Source organism: Danio rerio, chromosome 4 (genome assembly GCF_052040795.2).
Source record: "Danio rerio strain M-AB ecotype USA chromosome 4, GRCz13ab, whole genome shotgun sequence".
NCBI lineage: Eukaryota > Metazoa > Chordata > Actinopteri > Cypriniformes > Danionidae > Danio > Danio rerio.
Genome location: NC_141024.2, coordinates 49,037,785 through 49,061,257, shown reverse-complemented (window position 1 = coordinate 49,061,257; position 23,473 = coordinate 49,037,785). Strand labels below are relative to the sequence as shown.

Below are 23,473 nucleotides of genomic sequence, written 5' to 3'. Positions count from 1 at the left end.
GAGGGATCTCTCAGCTGTTTCTAAATGCATTTTTTTTTTGCGTTTTTATTTTTTAATTTGCTCCATCTTGCTTTTTTTCAAAGGACACAGATGTTTAATCAGCTGTTGTTCAGTGGTGAATTAGAAAACTTAACTATTTATATTAAGCATCACCACCGTCCACCCTACATCTACGCCCCTGTATGAAGTAGTGTTCTAGGTTATAACGATGCGTAAAGAATGCTCCGGCTTCAATACAGTGCGTTACAGTACACGACTGCCCCCTACTGTTCATGTCTTTATTTGCTAGACCATCTTTCCGTGCTAACGCGCCATATGTCGTGGCCATGCGAGATCACTTTGTTTCATGCGCGCGTTAGTTCATGCCAGATCTGTATATACATTTACCTGATTTTATTTTTTTACTTTTTGTTGCCCTGTCACCTGCTAAAAAAGCGGGGGATGTAGCTTATTGTGTGTCAAGTGACGTAACGGAAGTGGGTGGAGCTAGAGGGGAACGTCGGTGGTGGGAGCGACAGAACAGAAAAGCTTGTTACTGCTGAAGAACGTAATAAAAATAAGCTAGAAGCTATTACTTGTGTGTGTGTGTGTGTGATCATCTAACATCTACACAAGCCATCCAACTTCCCCTTCCACCACTACAATGTCCATCCATCCATCCATTTATTCATTTTATTTTGTGAATGTGTTATTTTTCAGGCTGATCTCAGAAATACAGTAATTTTTACTGACAGAATTTTAGGTGCAGGCTAGGACTGTCTCTGCCATTTGCAGATAACGTTGTCTTTTTGGCTTCATAGGACATGGAACTTCAGCATGCAGTAAGTGGGACTGTTTACTGCTGAGTGTGACATGGCAGGGAAAGAAACAGCACCTCTAAGAAACCATTGTGCTTGACTGGAAAAAGGTGGCCATCTCCAGTTTGGAGCAGAGTCTTTACCCCAAATGGAGTTTAAGTATCAGTGTTTTCCATGAGGAATGGAATGTGAGATTTAAAGATGGATCAGTGCAGCGGCAGCAGTAATGCAGTTGATGTGGTTGTCTGTTGTGGTGAAGGATCTGAGACGAAAGGCAATGTTCTTAATTTACTGCTCATTCTAGGTTCCTACTCTCACCTATGGTCATGACTGAAAAGAACAAGATCTTGGATACAACCGGCCACATTTTGCGAAGTGTTATGACCCGCTTGTTAGAGTCGCACCATAAGAGTGCCAACAAAATAGCCTGAATGCAAATTATTTATTATAAAAGTAACTCATAGAACAAACAATCAAAGCAACCAACAAATTTCTAGGGATAATAATGACGATAAAGAACTTAGGATAAAATCACAACAACACTTTAACTACATGACAAAAGTAATGCAAAACAAAACCATAAGGTTAAAGAGCCAATGAGATGGCAGGTCTTGACATGTGGACTCCCGAGTAGCCACAGTGTCCTGGGGTAGCTAGCACAACAACTTTTATATACCCATTGATGAGTAATGCAGGCATCCAATCAGAATTTACCACATGCTCTAATCTGGAGTCATCACAGTGTATAAATATTGTAAAACTTAATACCTGTCGCTCTGCCTAAATCATAAAATATTCATCAAGTTTGTATTCGACTCAAAGTAAATGAAGTAAACTAGAAAAATCTAGAATCTAAAAGTAAAGAAACTTCACGAATAAAAGCTGCAACACAGGACAATTGAATGGGCTTTTAAAACTTGAGGCCCTGGTATACTGCAAACTAAGCGTCCTAGAGCTCCACCTTCTTTGATGTGCGGTGTCTTCCCAGTGATGTCTCTCATTCAGGGAGTCAGACAGTGAACATCATCTAAAACAACACTAGCTACATGAATACACTGGAGAGAGTACAAATTTATCTGCACTGGTACAATCACTTGCAAAGAGATTTTAAGCTGCAGAGGAGCTGTTGGCCAGATGTTTATGACAATTCTTTTCTCAGCCACCACCACGGTGTTTACGGTAAACGCGAGAAGCGCAACACATTTACAACCCGACCTACTGCAGTGTAGGAGTGTTGGAAAACAGTATACTGTCACTCAGCCTTTTCAAACATTATTCAGACATGAAACATCCAGTGCACAGAGAAAATTTTTGCTGCATTCATGTCATGTGTGTAACTTTTTTCTCTATGTGTTTCTTAAGCTGCGCCGAATGATTAAAACTCTGTAGACACTGATCAGATCTGTACGGTTTCTCTCCAGTGTGAATCCTGTTGTTTTCAGATGTGTTAACTGATTAAACCTCTTGTAAAAACACTTGTACGGTCTCTCCAGAGTTAATTGTCTGGTGCAGTTTTAATTTTGGAGCTGTAATAAGTCTTCTCACACTCAAAGTGCATATACTCTTTCACATCAGTGTGGATTTTCATGTGTTTATTAAGGTTTGCTGATCGGTTGAATCTCTTCCCACACTGAGTGCATGTGAATGGTTTCTCTCCAGTGTGGGTCTTACATAGTCAAGTGATGCAATTTCCAAGGTCAAAGTTCACCAAGCTTGAACCTTGCAAGGCAGTGAATTGCGAAACTTGACGAGCAAACTTACGTTTCCAGTCTGACACATTTGCGTGCGTATGAATGAAAGTCTATGGAGAGAAAAGTCCGGTGTGACCACAGACCCCAATTTTATCCTCCTTACACTGGCTGCCTGTTAAGTTTTGTATTAAATTTAAAATATTAATTCTCACCTATCTAGCTCCTGTTTATCTTCTGTCTCGCTACAATCCAACTCGCTCTTTAAGATCTCGAAACTCCGGGCTTCTGGTAGTACCTAGAATAGCAAAGTTGAGTAAAGGAGGTCGAGCCTTCTCATTTATGGCTGCTAAACTCTGGAATAGCCTCCCTGATAACATCCGAGGCTCAGACACACTCTCTCAGTTCAAAACTAGATTAAAGACCTATCTGTTTAGTAAAGCATACACTCAATGCATCACTTAGCGGGTTTCCACACAAGTTTCTACATCTTGCTTATATACACTATGAACAGCAGCTACGCTAATTATTCTTTTTTTTTCTTCATTTTCACCTGGGGATAATCATCCCGAGGTCCTCAGATTATGCGGAGTCACTGATTGGATCTAAGACCAGTGACGAGATGATCCCAAGGTTTCCATATCCGGGACCAGGCCGTATCCTGAGCTGCTGCTGCGCTGGTGGTCGTGGGGAGTGGAGAACATGAGACTGATTCCAGTGATGCTCCAGGGACAGACGAGTCTTCACTTAGGCCAGCTTCCAGCCTCCACTGCTGAGACTGCAGCTCTGCACAAGACTTTTGGCCAGCGAAGAAATGAAAATGGTCGTGCCCAACTGAGTCTGGTTTCTCTCAAGGTTTTTTTTCTTCACTTCTATCAGTAAAGTTTTTTTTTCCCTCTCCGCTGTCGCCACTGGCTTGCATGGTTCAGGATCGGTAGAGCTATGCATCAATGGATTTGCTCTTCAGTGTTTGGACTCTCAGTAATGATTTAAACCACACTGAACTGAGCTGAACTGAACTTAAACACTAAAAACTGAACTACCCTGATCCAATTTATTATGACCATTTATGTGAAGCTGCTTTGACACAATCTACATTGTAAAAGCGGTATACAAATAAAGCTGAATTGAATTTAATTAAGAGCAAGTGAATGGTTTCTCTCCAGTGTGGATCCTCATGTGTTTATAAAGGGATGATGATTGGCGAAAACTCTTCCCACACTGAGTGCACGTTATTGGTTTCTCTCCAGTGTGGATCCTTATGTGTTGATCAAGGTTTGATGAGCGGTTGAAACTCTTCCCACACTGAGTGCAAGTAAATGGTTTCTCTCCAGTGTGGGTCCTCATGTGTTTAGAAAGGGATGATGATTGGCGAAAACTCTTCCCACACAGAGTGCACGTTATTGGTTTCTCTCCAGTGTGGATCCTTATGTGTTGATCAAGGTTTGATGAGCGGTTGAAACTCTTCCCACACTGAGTGCAAGTAAAGGGTTTCTCTCCAGTGTGGATCCTCATGTGGTGATCAAGGTTTGATGAGCGGTTGAAACTCCTCCCACACTGAGTGCAAGTAAATGGTTTCTCTCCAGTGTGGATCCTCATGTGTTGTTTAAGGTATGATGAGCAGTTAAAACTTATTCCACACTGAGTGCATGTGAATGGTTTCTCTCCAGTGTGGATCCTCAAGTGTTTATTAAGTGATGATGTTTGGCGGAAACTCTTCCCACACTGAGTGCATGTGAATGGTTTCTCTCCAGTGTGGATCCTCATGTGTTTATAAAGGGATGACGATTGGCGAAAACTCTTCCCACACTGAGTGCACGTTATTGGTTTCTCTCCAGTGTGGATCCTCATGTGTAGATTAAAGTTTGATGATTGGCTGAAACTCTTCCCACACTGAGTGCATGTGAATGGTTTCTCTCCAGTGTGGATCCTCATGTGTTTATAAAGGGATGATGATTGGTGAAAACTCTTCCCACACTGAGTGCACGTTATTGGTTTCTCTCCAGTGTGGATCCTTATGTGTTGATTAAGGTGTGATGAGCGGTTGAAACTCTTCCCACACTGAGTGCAAGTAAATGGTTTCTCTCCAGTGTGGATCCTCATGTGTAGATTAAAGTTTGATGATTGGCTGAAACTCTTCCCACACTGAGTGCAAGTAAATGGTTTCTCTCCAGTGTGGATCCTTATGTGTTGATTAAGGTGTGATGAGCGGTTGAAACTCTTCCCACACTGAGTGCAAGTAAATGGTTTCTCTCCAGTGTGGGTCCTCATGTGTTTATTAAGTGATGATGCTTGGCGGAAACTCTTCCCACACTGAGTGCACGTAAATGGTTTCTCTCCAGTGTGGATCCTCATGTGTAGATTAAAGTTTGATGATTGGCTGAAACTCTTCCCACACTGAGTGCAAGTAAATGGTTTCTCTCCAGTGTGGGTCCTCATGTGTTTAGAAAGGGATGATGATTGGCGAAAACTCTTCCCACACAGAGTGCACGTTATTGGTTTCTCTCCAGTGTGGATCCTTATGTGTTGATCAAGGTTTGATGAGCGGTTGAAACTCTTCCCACACTGAGTGCAAGTAAATGGTTTCTCTCCAGTGTGGATCCTCATGTGGTGATCAAGGTTTGATGAGCGGTTGAAACTCTTCCCACACTGAGTGCAAGTAAATGGTTTCTCTCCAGTGTGGATCCTCATGTGTTGTTTAAGGTATGATGAGCAGTTAAAACTTATTCCACACTGAGTGCATGTGAATGGTTTCTCTCCAGTGTGGATCCTCATGTGTTTATTAAGTGATGATGCTTGGCGGAAACTCTTCCCACACTGAGTGCACATGAATGGTTTCTCTCCAGTGTGGATTATCATGTGAATCTTAAGTTTGCTTTTGCTTGCCAAAATCTTTCCACACTGAGTGCAGGTGAAACAATTCTTGTCTCTCCTTTTCAAAATACCATCAGTCTGTAAATGAGTTTTTTCCTCAATTTTGATATGATGTTCCTCCTCTTTCCTCTCATTCTCTTCAATTAGGTCTGAAATAAATAAATAACAGATTAATTTTCATTAAGTCTAAAAATCTCTCATCAAAAGCTGAAAAGTAAAAAGACACTAGAAACATTGGCTACACACACTTATTTTGATGCATGTTAAATGTAAAATAAAATCAGATCATATTTTGTTCAGTCATTAACCTGTATGTTTAAGCAGATTAAATTCATCTTTATTTATCTACTGCTTTTACAATGTAAATTGTGTCATAGTCGCCTAACATAGAAGTCATTGTAAATTGAAATGCTGTCAGTCCAGTTTTCAGAGTTTCTTACATAATTGATCATAAAAGTAATTTTGGTCACATTGATAAGACACAGATTTGAAAGGTGTAAATGGTGTGACGACCCTGGTATTCCAGTTTGGATGTGGCAGATCCTGTTAAGGTGCCATGGTAGCTCCCCAATTGGTTCAAAGCATATAAATGCGAGAGTGAGCTAGCTTCTGCAGGATAGTGTGGCTACTGGCCGTCTTCGCATCAAGACCATCTCTTTATTTTGGCAATCTTATGGTTTTGTTTGGCATTATTTATATGTGTAGTTAAAGTTAGTTATTTTCTTTATTTTCCCCTAGACATTTGTTTGTTTCTTGATTTGTTGTTTTATTAGTTGTGTATAATAAATAAGTTGCATATATAATTTTTTTGTTGTCTGAGCTCTTTTATGTTGCAACTCGAACGAGGGGGTCGTAACAATGGCCTATTTTTATTTGTATATATTCATAATTACAACAAAATGTTTCTCTAAAATTTGTTTAGCAGACAGGGAATACTATGGATAGAATACTATGGATAAGATACTGTGGATAGAATGAAAGAACCGACAGGGGAAAGCAAAGAAGGAGGTGTTTGTTTCTTTATTAACAACTCATGGTTGAGAAACATACATCCAGTTAGATCATTTTGTTCTCCTGATCTGGAATACCTTATGCTTCGGTGCCGACCACACTGGGCACCAAGAGAGTTCACAGCTGTTATAAATACAGCTGTCTACATCCCCCCCGCAAGCCAACACAAAGCAGGCGCTAAGAGAACTGAATGGGAGCATAAGCGAGCAGGAAACCACACACCCAGTGGCAGCGTTTATTGTTACAGGGGACTTTAACAATGCCAATCTCAGGAAAATCGCTCCAAAATACTATTACCATATCACCACAAACATGCGTGGTGACCGTATTTTGGACCACTGCTATTCTCCGTTCCGGGACGCCAACAAATTCCTCCCCCGCCCACCGATTGGCATATCAGATGACTCTTTTGTTCTGCTCTTGCCTGCTTACAGGCAGAAACTGAAACGGGAACCACCCACCCTCAAGACGTTTCAAAGCTGGACGGACCAGTCGGATTCCATACTTCAAGAATGTTTTGATCTTGTGGACTGGGAGATGTTACGGACAGCTTCTGATGACGACATTAAGGGCCTACTCACACTATGCCATCCGTACTGTGCCCAGGCCCGTTTCCTGGATCGTTTGAGAAGTGTGAGTTTCCCGGATCGTTGAGAAGACCCTTAGCTGAATCGGGCTCAAGCACGGTTCACTTGGCTGGCCCTAGCCCGGTTGGAAGAGAAGGGCCTGAGCGCGGTTCACTTGGCCGGTACGTTTGTAGTGTGAGTGCAAAACGTGCCAAAACCCGAAACTGAAAGAGAGACGTGACTTTAAGGGATTGTTTCATATGGATTTATTAATCATTCTTACTGTTCAGTGAACGCAAACTGCCGTAATTTATTAAAGACGCAGACATCTCACTGCACGACAGTTGCGCGCCTTCAGCAAACCTCCTCATTCCTGCAGCACTAGGGCTTTATGATTGTTTATAAGCGCCTAAAGTGGCGGATCTGTTCGGCGAAATATCTGACTGCGTGTAAATGCATCCCTAAGGACTGTTTGGTGAAATATTTGACTGCATGTCACTGCATATCAGACGACTGAAACGATATAACTAGAGAAATCTCCACTGTGCTGCTGAGTGAGTGAGAGCGCTTCTCACTGAACAGCGCAGCAGCGATGACGTAAGCGTGCCGAGGCCCATTTGTGGTGTGAGTGCAGGCTGTCGGGGGAGACGGGAGGGGGGACAAGTGCGGTTTGGCCCAGTTCGAGGCAACTGTACCTAGTGTGAGTACGACCTAAAGTTTACTCAAGACACCGTTACATGCTTCATCAGAAAGTGTATAGAAGACACGGTCCCAACAAAAACTGTCCATATCTAAACTGTCTAAAAATCTGTCCCTAACCCAAAACCATAGATTAATGGCGAAGTTCGAACAGCCCTATTAGTGTGAACCTCCGCCTATAAATCCAGAAATGCTGAGGAACAAAAACAAGCAAACTACAACCTCAGGTAAACTATCAAAACAGCAAAACATCAATACAGAGGTACAAGGTATAGGGGAGGAGTATGTGGCAGGGACTTAATTACATCACAGACCTTAAAAGTAACAAACCCCTCACTGTGAACATTTCTGCGTCTCTCCCGGACGAGCTCAACTCGTTCTACACTTGCTTTAAAGCCCAGGACAGCACCCACACACTGTGCGCTCCGCGGCTGATACCGAAATCGTCAGCACACTCTATTTCTGTAGTGGACGTAACGAGATCTTTTCAGAGCATCCTGAAAGCTACGTCCCAGACCTCTCGCTCTCTCGGCCTGTGGTTCCCACATGCTTTAAGACAGCTACTATTGTGCCCATACTGAAATAATCTAAAACCACATGCTTAAATGACTGACGTCCAGTTGCTCTGACACCCATCTTCAGCAAGTGCTTTGAGAAGCTGATTAAAAAGCACATCTGCTCTGTACTGTCCGCTCACACTGACCCTCTGCAATTTGCTTACAGAAATAATCGCTACACTGATGAAGCAATTGCTTTCACCTTGCACACTGCTCTGTCTCACCTGGAAAATAAAAGCACATATGTGAGAATGCTGTTTGTGGACTACAGCTCAGTATTCAACACTTTAGTGCCTGCCAAACTAGTGGTGAAGCTCCAGGCTCTGGGTCTACACAGCTCTCTGTGCAACTAGTTCCTGGACTTCCTTTCAAGCAGACTGAACAACATAACCTCATCCACACTGATCCTCAACACTGGTGATCCACAGGGCTGTGTTCTCAGTCCACTCCTCTACTTCCTGTAAACACATGACTGTACAGCCAAACACATCTCCAACGTCATCGTTAAATTTGCTGATGACAGTGGTGGGCCTAATCACAGATAATAATGAGAGGGCCTACAGAGAGGAGATACACACTCTGACGCAGTGGTGTGAGGAAAACCACCTCTCACTCAACATCAGCAAAACCAAGGAGCTGGTGGTGGATTTCAGGAAAGAGAATAGAGAACACACCCCCATCACCATCAACGGGACACCAGTGAAGAGAGTCAGCACTTCCAAGTTTCTTGGAGTACACATTGCTGGGGAATTGACATGGACTGCTCACACAGAGGCAGTGCTAAAGAAGGCACAACAACGCCTCTTCTTCCTCAGGCGTCTCAGGAGGTTTGGAATAAGCCCTCACATCCTCCGCTCGTTCTACACCTGCACTGTGGGGAGCATCCTGTGTGGCTGTTTTACCACCTGGGGCCTGTTTCAGTAAGGAGGTTCAAACAACTCTGAGTTTAAACTTGAACTCTGAGTTGATTTACAGAGAGATTAAAAACTCTGAGTTTTCGGTTTCAGAATAGCTGATCTGAGTTGGGTCAATCAACTTCGAGTAGACCAACTCAGAGTTAAGCGCGCGCACCGTGACTTTAAAAAGGCATTATCAATGGAGCGCAGACATTACGAGTGACTATGGCAATTACTTATAAAAGAGATCACCATTTCTTTCTCCAGCTGAACTTGATGTTCTCATGCAAAGTTATAGCAAATATGAGCGTATATATTTGAAAAGAAGCAACCATCAGTGAAGAAGAGACAGTTAGCGTGGGAAAACAGCTGCTCAAGTTAATGCCTAATTTCACTTTTTAAGTATTTAAATATTTAAGTATAATAAAATAAGTAATGTAATTTGTGACGTTTATATATTTTTTCTAAACTAACTTTTATACATTTATTAGTTTTAAATGATTTAACAGTGCACTTGTGTGTCTGCCTTTTTTATTGATCAAGTGATAGAGGTTAATATAACATTTAGAAGGTAAGCAGTACTAAAAATAATTTTTAGAAAGAATAATAATCCCATTAATCTAGTTACAATCCATGTCGAAGGTGAATTTAATTTAATTATTTATTAAAAAAGGATAAGCCATTCTTGTACAGTTCTTCTGTGTGTGACTAAAATGTAGGCAATAGCTATGTTTCCACCAAATATATTACATAAATGTATGTGCAAAACTGGAATATTGCATAAAAGATGCGAATAAAATTCCATCCAACGAGTCAAAGAGAAAAAAATTGTCACTTCCTGATTAAACTGGCACCAAATATCAACAGTAAAAACAGAATTTACTGTGGTAGAAGAAGCTGCGTCAATTAATTCTTTATTTAGCCTAATTAATGTACTTGCGCCTCGATGTCAGAAGACAATGCTGAAACACAATGAACACATGGGGGCGTCTGAAGCCATGAGACACGGAGACTCTTGACACGCACCAGACGTTCGGAGGTAATTAATAATATACAATAATACTGAAACAGTTAAGGCATTTTAGAATGACTAAAACAATATTTAAGACATGTTACAGTGTGCTCAGCCTGCTGGGTTGATCATTTACACACATTTTCATTATCATATGATCATGGTCTTCTTTTAATGTACATACACAGCAAATTCATTGGTGTTAAATTTCAAGTGTTGAGGTAATTCAGAGTAAAGTGTTAAAATTCTAGAGTTAGATTGGCATTAGAAGCTGATTTGCCTCCTTGTCACACAGAGTAACATGTATCTACCTTTGTAGAAAACCCTTGTATTTGAGAAACTAATCAGAGTGTCTGAAATCTCACCATACACCCTCATTCACCTGGCCCTTGAATTGGTCAATTAGTTTAGTCCACTAGACAGAAGGAATGACCACAAATAAGTGAATTCAGACACCTGCTGTTAACAAGCACAATCACTGAAGGAATAAGAAATTGAAGGAAGAAATAAAACTACAGACACAGCCTCACACCAATCCAACTGAATTAAAACAGAGGATTAAACAACTCCATTAAATAATAGTATAAGCAGCTTCACTGATTACAGTTTGACTTCATTTCTGTAAGAATATTTGACAATGAACAGAGGTTTATATTTTTTTATTAAAATATTTCATTTGACCTCACCATCATAGAGATCAGAGGCTGCTTATTTGAGATCTTGAAGCTTTACTCTTATATCCTAATGTTTCTAAAACTCATTAGCTATAGCAAGAAAGGTCAAGAGAAACTATACTGTTTATGCTTAATTGTTATAGATTTAATTTCCGGTGTTTATTAAGTTGATTCATAAAGATATGCAAATATAGTTGTATTAAAACTGCATGGGACAATACTTCTGGCAGTCTGCTGCTCTTCATAGAAAATTCAACAAACAATTAGGATGCAATTAATAATTAACCTGTCATGCACTAAACATTCAAGCCCCAGCTTGCTCTTTATGACACACAGGCATCAAGAATCAGGACATGAACCTCAACCGTGGTTGCTAAAAAAAAAAGCCGCATAGTTCATGCCGCAATGCATGCTGGGTGCCAGCATAGTACAAAGCTCCCAGCATGCATTGCAGCATGAATAAATTATGCAGCTTTATGTTATTACAATCTCTTTCTTTTCCTTTATTTTGTGTTGTTTTTGGGAGGTAATGTTTCAGTAGAGTGTTTTTTTTTAACTTGATTTTTATTTTTTTGTTTGTCATCATCATTGAGAATCAAAGACTAATTATTGATGTCTGTGTGTTTTTGAGTTCTGCCATAGATCAAACATTCTTATGTAAATATTGTTTTTATTTTATTGGAGCTTCAGTGGTTTCATTTATGTATATTATTTATTTCTCACACATAACTAATATGATATTGAATTAGAAAACAAGCAGGAAAGGATGGCTATGTTATCATTAATAATCTCTTCAGACTGACACTTTAATTTTCTTCTGGCTTTCCATGCTATATGTTTAAATAGTGTAATTAACACTATCTATAGCAGCTAAAATAAAAGACATTTATAGTAAGAAGTTGAAGAGCCTGACTAAAGCAGACTCTGTCCTCCATCATGGTGACTTCAAATGAACAACGGAAATTTTATTAAGAGCTTTTGTTCACATGACAGAAATAAAATCAAAGGTCAGTAATAGGTGAAGCTCCATGATAAGTTGTTTAATTTGATGAGTTTTTTTTAAAGATGTTGAAAAATAAAATTTTTTATTGTGTAATTTGTTTTATTTTTATTGATTATTATTTTATTTAGAGTTTTTCTCAGTTGATTTCATCTTTGGTTTTGGCTTGTGTTTTTCTTTCATTCAGTGATTCTGCTTGTTAACAGTTGTTCATCAACAATTCTCAATCCTCCTTTAATTAGACACTTAATTGTCTCATTAACTTCATCCCTGTCTGAGTGTTCAGCCCTCTGTAGTGAGGACAATAGTGAGGATTTTGCTGTGGAATTTAAGGCTTAAGTGTGTTCGAATGAAAAATACAGACTATGGGATGTATTTTTAACAGAAATATTCTGGAAACTGAATTTACGAATGTAAAATGTTAAAAAACAGCAGATTACTGGCAACCACTGCTGCCAGTATTTTGACATACATTTAACAGATATTTTACACAATAAGAGTTTGCTAATTAACACTCTGGGTGTTAAAAATTTTAACACTTTCAAAAATGTTATTTTAACACTTATAGTGGTTCCCATATAAACACTGAGGGAGTGTTAATTTTAACTCTAAGGTAGTTAAATCTACCAAATCTAAAATTTGCAGTGTGAGATCGATAAAAAATACAGACTGTTGAATGTGCTTTTAACAGAAATATTCTGTAAACTGAATTTATGAATGTTAAAAACAGCAGATTACTGGCAACCACAGCTGCTGGTATTTTTCCGTAAAATCTAAAAATGAAAAAAAAGAAAGAAAAACAGCAAAACGGTTTTTGTGTCACCATTGTGGAGGATAATAGCGTCTCTGTTCAAGTCCAAGATGAACTGAGAAAATTTGATGTTATGCTGTATCTTCTTTTGTTTAAAGGTAACTGTGTAGTTACTAATGCAGTCAAAATCTGTTTGCTAATTGCAATCACACATGAAAACATTATTGCATCTAAAGACTTTACATTTTTGTGCACTAAGCTATAACTTTGTAAAATAAACAATGTGTTAGTTCATGAAATATGGTTAATTTTTGTAAATTTATACAGTTATATAAAACTTCCATGTTTTTCACAGAAAGATTCTGGCAACCACAGCTGCTGGTATTTTTTCGGAAATTTAACAGATATTTTACACAATAAGTGTTTGTTAATTAACACTCTCTTGGTGTTGACAATGTTAACACTTTCAAAAGTGTTATTTTTAACACTTATAGTGGTTCCCATATAAACTCTGAGGGAGTGTTAATTTTAACTCCAAGGTAGTTAAATCTACTATCTAAAATTTGCAGTGTACTGTAATTTGTTCATTAAAAGTGTTTCCATCGTAGTTTATGCGCACATTTTCTATCGAATAAAAGTTTATCCTACTCAGTTATGCGCGTTTTTTATGCATATTTAAAAAAGTTATGTGCATCATGAGGTTTCTATCAATCGTTATAAGCATAAAAATAGGTGGGTGGAGACGTAAGGCTAAGGCGAGAAATACCACTTCATCTTTAAAAAAGGGGAGGAGACCGACAGAAACTCTGAGTTTAGAGAATAAAACCTGCTTCCGGCCAATGTTAGATTCACAGAGTAAGTTACCACAGTAACTGACTCTGAGTTAAAGTTACCTTTCTTTCAGAAACAGGCTTGACTTACTCTGCTTTCTCCAGTTTAACAAACCTGCCATTTTGAAACGGAAAACCCAGAGTTTCTCTCATTTCAGGGTTAAAATACTCTGAGTTTTCAGTTAACCTCCTTTCTGAAACAGGCCCCTAGTATGTAAATAGCACCAGCAGCAATCGCAAAGGCCTACATAGGATTGTGTGAACTGCTGGACGCGTAGTAGGAGGTGAGCTTCCCACCCACCACGACATCTACACCAGGCGGTGCATGAGGAAAGCCAAGTGAATCATCAGCGACTCCAGCCACCCAAGCCATAGACTTTTCTCTCTTATTTACGTGTACGCGCAAACCCGGGATATTTGAAACCTGCGGCTCCGCCCTCTAACACAGAAACCCAGACACACACACACACACACACACGCAAACATGCCGGTCGATTGAAGTCACACTGCAGATGGATATTATTAAGTCTCTACCCAAAGATGAAACCTCAGCTTTATAGCCAAGCAGTTGGAAACTACTGGAAACTTCTGCAAACTACATGCTACAAAGAATACTTCATCGGCTTTTGTTAAAGGAAGGATCAGTAAAGAGTAACTTACTGCTGGACGTCAGGATGGGTTTCTTCCTCCATTTCTCAAGTGTAAGTACGTGCGATTAAAGCAGCCTCGTTTACTCTAGCTTGCAAATGTATTTAGTTGTGATTTGTCACTTGTAACCGCGTGTATTGTATGAGGTTAACTCGCTTTATTCTCATATCGGGTGCAAAGCCACGTTAAAAACGTGACGCGTGCTGCTTTGTCTACGGAGCTCCGTGGAGGAGGGTAGTGTTTGTGTGTGTGTGCGTGTACGCGGGCTGTCGTCCGGAGGTGTGTGTGTGTGCGTTGTCGTCCGGACCAGGGTTAAGTGTTTGTGTGTGTGTCTGTTTGTGTGCGCGCGCGCTTTCGTCCGGAGCAGGGTTAAGTGTTTGTGTGTGTGTTAGGACGAGGGCAATATGTGTTTGTGTGTGTGTCTGTGAAAAGAGCAGAGTGAGACAAGCTAGAAGATCTCCTCAACTGTTTTTGCACAATAAAATAGTTAGTCGTCGGTATTTTCAAGTCCACCGTCTGTATTTACATTGACCCACTGGCAGCTAAAATCCACGCCTACACTATCGAGCGTGTATGAACTGTGATTACTTTTATATTGCTGATTAGCTGTTGGGCATTTCACTCTCTCACTGAAGGCAGTTGACCAATCGCAACAGACTGTCATTGGTCCAATCAGCGCAGATTAGCTTCACGCTAAAGAGGGGTTTGAGAACAAATAAATCACTGGACGATTCATACAGGAGTCGCTGGGATAATTAGGTAAAAAAAATGCAGATTATAAGACCATGAAAGTGTTTTTTGACCTTGCATGCATATTAGACTGTTGTTGGAGACCCTTACAACCAAGATATGACCCTATTTCGTGTATAATATGGGCTCTTTATGGTACTTTCAAGTCCATAGTTTCGTTATAAAAACACTTGTCTTCTTTACAAAACCAACCATAAGCATGTTGGATAGATGAATTGGTAAATATGGACTCATATCAAAGGGGTATGATGTCCATGTTATATGAAGTGGTCTAAAGAACTGCCCCCCCTTGCCTCAATTGTATAAAGCTAAAATGGGAAGACAGACTGGTACTAGAAATAGCAGATACAGCTTGGCAATATGCTATAGAACTGGTACACTCATCCCCTGTATGTATTAGACATGGTCTTCTACAGTTTAAGGTGCTTTATAGGCTTCACCTATCTAGGAGCAAGCTGGCAAAAATGTATCCAGGGTCAGATTCATCTTGCCCCAGATGTGGTTTGGAGCCAGCAGATCTGATGTTCTGGCGATGCCCTAGATTACATACATTTTGAGCCAATATTTTTAGATCATTTTCATCTATATGTAATCGAGATCATTGCCTTTTCTTCTTTATTGGCCAGACGCCTGACTCTCCTAAGATGGAAAAAACAAACTCACCATCCCACAAACATTGGATATTAGAAGTGTTATTACATGCTAAACTCGAGCACCTTAAGTACATCATCCGAGACTCTACAAAAAAGTTTTAGAGGTTTGGCAGCCTTTCCTCTCCTACATTGAACGCTCAAAGGTTATTATATCCTTGGTGAGAGTTTATCCCTAGTTTTCTAATTTATTTTATCTATTTTTATTAATTAATTAATTTTTATTTATGGGGTGTGAGTATGTCTGTAGCTATGTACCATGTTAATTTGTTGTTCAATATGTGTGTTGTGGAAAAATTAAAGACTTTGGAAAAATCAATAAAAATAGTTGAATAATAAGAATGTAAGCAGTACTAAAACATTGTTTTTAGAAGAGTAATAATCCCATTAATCTAGTTACAGTACACGTCCCTGTCGAAGGTCTGTGAATTTTAGCTAGTTATTAATTAAAGAAGAACAAGCCTTTCTCGTACGTGACTTTGTTCTTTGTGTGACTGAAATGTAGGTAATGGGTAAGCAGGATGAGAAAAAAATTATATATTATTCTATTATATATTCCTTCTATGCTAATCAAGGACTTCTGAGACATTGCAAGCATGGGATGGGTCCTCCTGGCCTGGCAGAGTTGATCACAGCTCAAATACAAATTTCTGCCATTTGCTTGCAGTAACCATTTGCTTTTCACCATCCACAATTCATCCGTCCTTGATCTTCCTTCAAATAGCTTTATCATGTATGGAGTCATTTGACAGTTTATGACTTAAGCATTGTAGTGCTAAAATCAACAGAGACATTGATTGCTTGTATTTCAATATACAATTTATTTACTATTGTTGAGTCATGGCCTGAGGAGAGTATGTTAATGTTCTCACCCACTTTATCTCCTCTGCTGTGCTCTCATGTTCAGTTGGTTTTGGGGGTTGGTTTTCACTCATGTTTGACAATGCTTTACTCAGGGTATAATAAGGAACGTTAAGTGTTGATCTGGGAGAATGGCTTTTACTCTGCCTCTCCCTCATATGGCTGCATAGCCTCATATGCTAACAAAGGCAATTTCACTGTTTTTGTTGCTCAGCAGTGCACGTACAGCTAATTTCTTTATACAGTATGTTAGTTTGTTTCATTCTACTGTCTGTATATTTAAACATGTAAATTAATAAACAACTTTACCTGCTTTAAGCTTTGAGATTCTTTCTCTTTATCAATGATAATAACAACTTTGATGGAGTCAGATTAATTACAATAAAGTCAGATAAATAATGGATTTAAACAAGCCATCCTTCAACTGCTTTCTGTTTCCGATTATTGGTTCAGAATAGCAGCGTAAGCTCCAAACCTTACAGCTATGTTTCCATCCAAAAATGCCAATTAAATTAATTTGCAAAACTGGAATATCGCATAAAAAATATGCAAATAAAACAGTGTTGTCGGGCGACGAGGAGGCACAGTAGGTGGTGCTGTCGCCTCACAGCAAGAAGGTTGCTGGTTCGAGCCTCAGCTGGGTCAGTTGGCATTTCTGTGTGGAGTTTGCATGTTCTCCCCAAGCTGGCGTGGGTTTTCTCTGGGTGCTCCGGTTTCCCCCACAAGATCAAAGACAAGCAGCATTACACTGTTTTAAGGATCTAAAAATGTATTCTTTAAAAAGCAAAAAGATTTCAATAGCGGCGCCTGCTGGTACATGAAGAATATGGTCAATACTGATAAACTTAACATCATATAGTTTAGAATACTGTACAATGTTTTATAATAATTAATTATTTTAGTGTCCATTTTCATTCCGCATATTTAAAATTAGAGTCATCCACGTTTTCTGACATACTTTAAATCAGGGTTTCTACAGGTGTCACCAAGTTAAATTTAAGACTTTTAAAGACATTTTTAAGACCATTATGAATGAATTTTTAGAATAAGGAATTTTTCAAATGGCCCAGAAGAAAAGGTTTTTTATTTGTCCTTTCAAAAAATATTTTTTATATAAAATGTTTAATAATACAATAATAAATCAAAACTAATAATAACAAAAATATTTTAGATATTTCTTAGCAAAATATCTTAAATATTGTGTAAAAACAAGAGAGCTCGACTTGGATCCACACACTTTTTTTCCCAAAATCAACTTTCTTTAAAATAAAAAAAACTAATTAACAAATGTTTTAAAAGTTTTAAAAACTATAATAAACTAAATCCATTCAAAACAATCTGTCCAGGTAGATATCCTCAGCAGTCTTTACCATTATGATAAACAGAGTTAAAATGACCTTTTTAAATAAAAGTTGAAAGTTTTATTGAGATGGATTGTTGGTGATTGTATGGGCTTTGACCAAATTGAGTAACAAAACAAGACCTACAACACAACATTTCAGCAAATTTAAGACTTTTTAGGGCCAAATTTTAGATTTTGGAATTTAAGACATTTTAAGACTCCGCGGAAACCCTGTTTAAATACAATAGCCCTGGTAATTAGTTATTATAATAAAGATTTAATTCTAACTCTGATACTATCTGTGAGAACTAGTAACAACTACTAGAAACAAGTTTAAACCCATAAAGAAGTCGATGAAAAAAAGGGAATTGTGATCAACCTGACATATGCAAATGGAAAGTACCTAGCTAACACTATCACTGTAATGGCAGATATCTTTTATGAGAATACTGTAGGTCAAATATCGTCAGCTCAGTTTAACTTTTTATTAATTTATTGTTTTCATTTATTTTTTATAGCGACAGTGCTCAAGGGCGCTTTACACAGTAGGAGAACAAGAAAAGCAATAACCTTAAGAAGGTAGAGAAAATGGGAGACTAATAATACATAATGACAAAAGACATGAGAACAAGTAACAAAAGAAACTCATTCCTGTCTTTCAATGAGTGCTTATGTGCATTTAGCAGAACTAGGCAGCACACTCAGGGCTGCAACATGGGTTTAATTTAGTATTCTTATTATTAAAATATATCTAAATGAAAACTAACTTGTTTGTTCCTGCAGATCTTCCTGTTTGACTGTAAATGTTTCTTCAATCTTCACATCTTCACTCTCCTCTTTAATAAACGCCATCTTTATAACAGTGTGGAGATCAGTCGCTTCAGCAGGAGTTTTTCTCTGTGTTTGGACACTTTATTCTGTTTAAAATGAACAAAACAATGAACAGAAACAAAATAACTTCTCTTCAACACTTTCTTCAACAGTTTCTTTATATGAGTGTGATTGACAAAAATAAATCAGGTAAGTCTGAGCAAGAAACAATAGCCACAAACAAATGACCTAATAAAAACTAGTCCTCCATTTATTTATATTTATATATATATATATATATATATATATATATATATATATATATATATATATATGTATATATATATATATATATATATATATATATATATATATATATATATATATATATATATATATATATATATATGTATATGGCTGATTCCAGCGTAATGGACGTGACATTTGCAGTAAAAAAATGAAACGTATATTCTCAGAGAAGGTATATGTTAACAGTATATTGAAATATATGTTTATATTTTTCTTACCCCTTAACCATGGAGTTCAGGCATCAAAAAAATATCAGTCTATGCAGGTGTTTTATATTTAAAATGACGGCAAAATGAATGCGTTACGGACGTGACAAAAAAAAGACATGAGTTTTGTGAGTTGACATACTTTGTGAAAATTCTGTGAATGAAAATGCAGAAGCCAAAAAAATATATAACAGTCAAAAGGATAAGGGTTGGCTCTGCATGGGACATATATAATTAATTTTATTTAGTTTTTCATTTTTGCATTAATGAGGAAAAACTATCGTTACGGACGTGACTTGTCTTCGTTACGGACGTGACTGCTCTGAAATTGACAGTTGACACATTATGAAAATCAGATAAATGCTTTCAAAACTTGACCAAAGACCTATTTGTGGATATCTGTTGGGTGTGTAAACCAATAAACTTTAACCTCTGAGACATCTGAATGGTAAGGTTGCACAATTAATCAAACTTAAATAGATATCACCTTGTTATATTTAATTCGTATTATGGCATGTGTGTTGTTAAAGGTTAACGCACGTTCGAATGTTCAAAACTCAATTCGGTAACAATGTTGCATGCTAACATGGTGCTTTTATACTCTGAATAATATAGAATTTATAATAAACATAATCAGCTATAATGGGCCTATGTTTAGCAGGCTCCTAAAGTTAGTGTTTCCAGACAAACTTGAATTAAATCATTGCCCGACTGTTGTGCAAGACCTTGTCTACGTGGAGAATATTTAAAATCTAGTTTTGTCACAGATATGGCAATATTATATTTGACAGTTTATTTTAGTTTATTCTAGTTAACGTGTTAGTTGATGGAATAAATAATTTAATTTCTCCACTCGCGCTTGCTTTCTTTTTCTCGTCGGCAGTCACTTCAGGACAGGTTGCAAAAAGTTCATACGCACCAGGGTGAGAGAGAAAACTTTATAACTTAAGAAAGGTTTTGTGTAGGCTATGTTAAACAAGCAGAAAAATAGTCATTGGTTGTAGGCATGTACGATGGATGACTATAATGTTTATATTTTTAGGCTATAGTTCATAACCGATTGTGTAAAATATTGAATTAAAAATTTACAGCTGCAGGTCCTATCGATTTTCTAACAAATTTAATACTCATATAATGTAGTTAAAGCTTAGATCAATATCAAGATTTTATTCTTATTCTTATTATAGAATATTCTTATTCTTATTAAAATAATTTTAATAAGCACTCAAGCGCATTTGCCGGGTGCTGGAAATCTTTGAAAATGTTTCAATTTTAATGTAGGCTATAGCCAATTTTTAAGCTTTGAAAGTGCTTAGATTTTGGATAAAGGGCTTGGAAAATGAATTGTGTCGCTTTGATAATTTATCTTTATAAATAGTTATTTAATTAATAAAATAAAAAACATATTTATGCTCTGCATGAAACGAAAACTCCGCTGTGGCCTGACCCGCGGCGTGCACATTTTGAGCAGTGGGAAAAGACCAAATGCATGGAGGTTATTGATTATGCGCCTTGCGCGCCTCGCGTTTTGTCATTGCGCGCTTTGTGCGCTCCAGAAGAAAAGCATGTTACCTCAGTGGCGTCTTTCATTCTTCAATCAAACGAAAGCAGAGGCGGGGTTTCCTTGGAGGTGACAGCAGTGTCAAGATGACTACGGCGAACTTTTTAATGACGGAGAGACTTGTGGTCGTTGTTTTAAGTCATCCAAAGTTGTATGACTTTACAAATCTTGAATTTCATAATGTTATTTAAAAATTTAAATTATGAAAACATTGACAGCAACACTCGCGCACAATAGACCAGCTGATTCAGTTGTTATCTATAGTGACATTCAAAAGAGCACCGTGCTCCTTTTCTTCTTGTCAACATAAAATGCATTGCGGAGCGCCTCACGACTCTGGAATGAAGAAGCGCGTTCGTTGTTATCGGCTTTTATGAGCAACACATATTTGTTAACTCGCATGACAGTAACACGTGCAAACACACGTGCTTACATATGTTTTTTGCCAAAAAAGGAAAATGAAAGAAGGATATTCTGGCCACAGTTTGACACAGGAGTTGACAAACCAGCGCTGATCCTGGTCGTCTGTGCTGCCTGGAGCCGCGTCATAAACTCAACTAGGCATATTCATGATTTAGTGCAGACTACAATCAACAAACCACCCTTTTTTCCATTTGGAAAAAAACAGCTATTAATAGTTCTTATATACATTTTAAATAGCCTAATCTACAAATCAAACAAAGACAAATATTTTATAACTTCGCACCAAACGGATGCTTTCATTTTACAGCTTATAAAACATGTATGCAAATTAATGCAGTATCACATGTAAATAACAAAATTGTTATATGCTTAGCCTATACTTTACAAAATGTATAGGTTCAAAGCCTTATGGTTCATTGTCATTATCTTTCACTATAGGCAGCGCGTGCGCACATGAACCGCAAGTAAGACGGAGGAAATAGGTTAAGTCATTATGGCCAATTATGGCAATATGTAAAATGTTGTTTTCTTATTAAACATTTATTTCTGAAATGTTACTAAAGTGGTTTATAGTTAAATGAAATGTTCAATTCTTGATATAACATATGGATGTTATGTAATGTAAGTCAGTAATTGTAATGCAGCATCATAATGAACAAATATGCGCTAGTCATGGCTTATATTAATAAGGAGTTCAAAAATGGTCACGTCCGTAACGCAAAATTGTGGTTGTTTAGAGCAAAGACCTGAGATGAATTGGCGATCATAATTAGTATGGACATATTTTGGCTTTGTATACAAAGTTTCATTTTATTTGTTATAATATTTATTCCACAGTATAAACTTTTTCATTAAATCGTTACGGACGTGACACGTGACCGAAGCTGCGTGATGTCTTAAATATGTAGCTCATAAATCAAAAGGGCAGTAATGTTATGAAAAAGTAAGGGTAATTATTTATACTACAGACTCCAATCCTTCTGCAGAATGATTACTGTTAACATAAAGCATGGAAAAGGTGAGTCTTTAATCCCTTATTCTAAAGCACGAAATGTGGTTGGATTATAATGAAATTTACCATTGGCACAATCCTCATATTTCATGGATAAACAAACCAATTTCATTAAAAATTTAACAAGAGCACATCATTACAATAAAATATAGACCTTAATGAGCAAATTTAAATAGGTTTTGTTATTTTGGTCAAAAGTTTATTTTTTGATGATAAGGTTGACATTTTCATGGAATTGCTCATATATATATATATATATATATATATATATATATATATAATTATAATGTATACTTGTATTGGAATGACATTATGCTAGTAAATAAATAAACCTTCATTAAAACACATTTCAGTTGTTCAAACAATAGCCCTCGATTACTGTTATTAAAATAATACTTCGTTGTATAAAGGATTAAAATAATAGTCAACCGCAGGTATATAATATCGAAAGGAAAACCTGAAACTTAAATCAATCGGTTTATATTTGTGTAAAGTTGTGAAACAAACCTTCCTCCAGTTGAACCGCAGCGCGGAAGCGGCGCAGCCTTATGACGTCACATAACACGCCAAAATAAAAGTCTTTGTTGTTCAGCTTTTTTGCCACTTACTGTTGCAGTCAGGACATCATAAATTTCACACTCCTTTTCACATCTCACATAACATATCTGCTCTCTCTCTCTTTCAAATACACAGACATTCAGTATTTGAAGTTGATCAAAACTTTTAATCCAAACATTTTTACACAATTTTGAAAAACTTGTTTAATCCACTAAGAATAAGTGTTTTTTTTTTCGTTTTTATTGTTGCAAAAAGTTTACATCACAAGACAGAACAATCAACATCGCAAGGCATATTTACCATTACAAATATATAAAATAAATTAAAAATGTTACAACTGCAACAAGGAGCAAGAAGCAGTACAAAAGATCTACATCAAAGGACAAACAAAATATTCTAACAATAAATATTATGAAAATGAAGTACAGAGAGCTTCAGTTATTTTACTTTGGTTTCTGAAATATTTGAGGCTTTGAGCCACTTTCTTTACCTCAGAAAGAAAACATCTTAAAGAGGTTCAGCATTTTTTCCACTTACAGCAATGAATTTGATATTTACCCATTAGTAAAATAAAGTTCACAACATCAGAGAAAGAACAATGTAAATCATCTTTGTAAAATAAAATATCTTCTAGAACAATAGGGGGGACTGAAATCATCTTTAATGAAAGCCAAGTATGGATGTCAAACCAGAATTTAAAAGTAAATTCACAAGAAAAACATAAGTGATCGAGTGTTTCTGGAGCAGAAGCTACACTTGTCAACATCAAAGTTAAATCTTTTTTGAATAAACTAATTCACAGGATATATCCTGAATACAATTCTGTAATGAGTTTCCTTAACCTTAGGTGCTACAGGATATTTAAGATAAAAGGTAAAAGCTTTGTCCTCTACTAAGGGTTTAACAACTCCTAGATGATCACACTTCAAATCACCAATGATAAGCGTTTAAATTGTTTGTAAATAAGCTTGATGTTACATTTACAATC

General features: G+C 37.4%; 1 protein-coding gene and 1 long non-coding RNA gene across 3 annotated transcripts; one reads left to right on the top strand and one right to left on the bottom strand.

The window, feature by feature from the left end:
• Nucleotides 1–1,220: 1,220 nt before the first annotated feature.
• LOC137490967 (uncharacterized) lies at nucleotides 1,221–22,485 on the bottom strand. Of its 2 annotated transcripts, XM_087248609.2 has the most exons (4): nucleotides 22,435–22,485; nucleotides 18,374–18,523; nucleotides 4,042–5,508; nucleotides 1,221–3,958 (listed from the first exon to the last, which is right to left on the bottom strand). In XM_087248609.2, exons 2-4 carry the CDS (start codon nucleotides 18,456–18,458, stop codon nucleotides 3,924–3,926), a joined length of 1,587 nt encoding a protein of 528 aa, XP_087104735.1. In that variant the 5' UTR covers nucleotides 18,459–18,523; nucleotides 22,435–22,485; the 3' UTR covers nucleotides 1,221–3,923. The 2 variants fall into 2 exon arrangements, with proteins under 2 accessions (XP_087104735.1, XP_087104734.2); XM_087248608.2 differs by having other exon boundaries at nucleotides 1,221–5,508.
• On the top strand, nucleotides 3,665–16,577 carry LOC148682131 (uncharacterized). The gene is made up of 2 exons (XR_015942968.1): nucleotides 3,665–4,492; nucleotides 4,576–16,577. It is a non-coding gene; the product is annotated as an uncharacterized LOC148682131 (long non-coding RNA).
• Nucleotides 22,486–23,473: the final 988 nt, after the last annotated feature.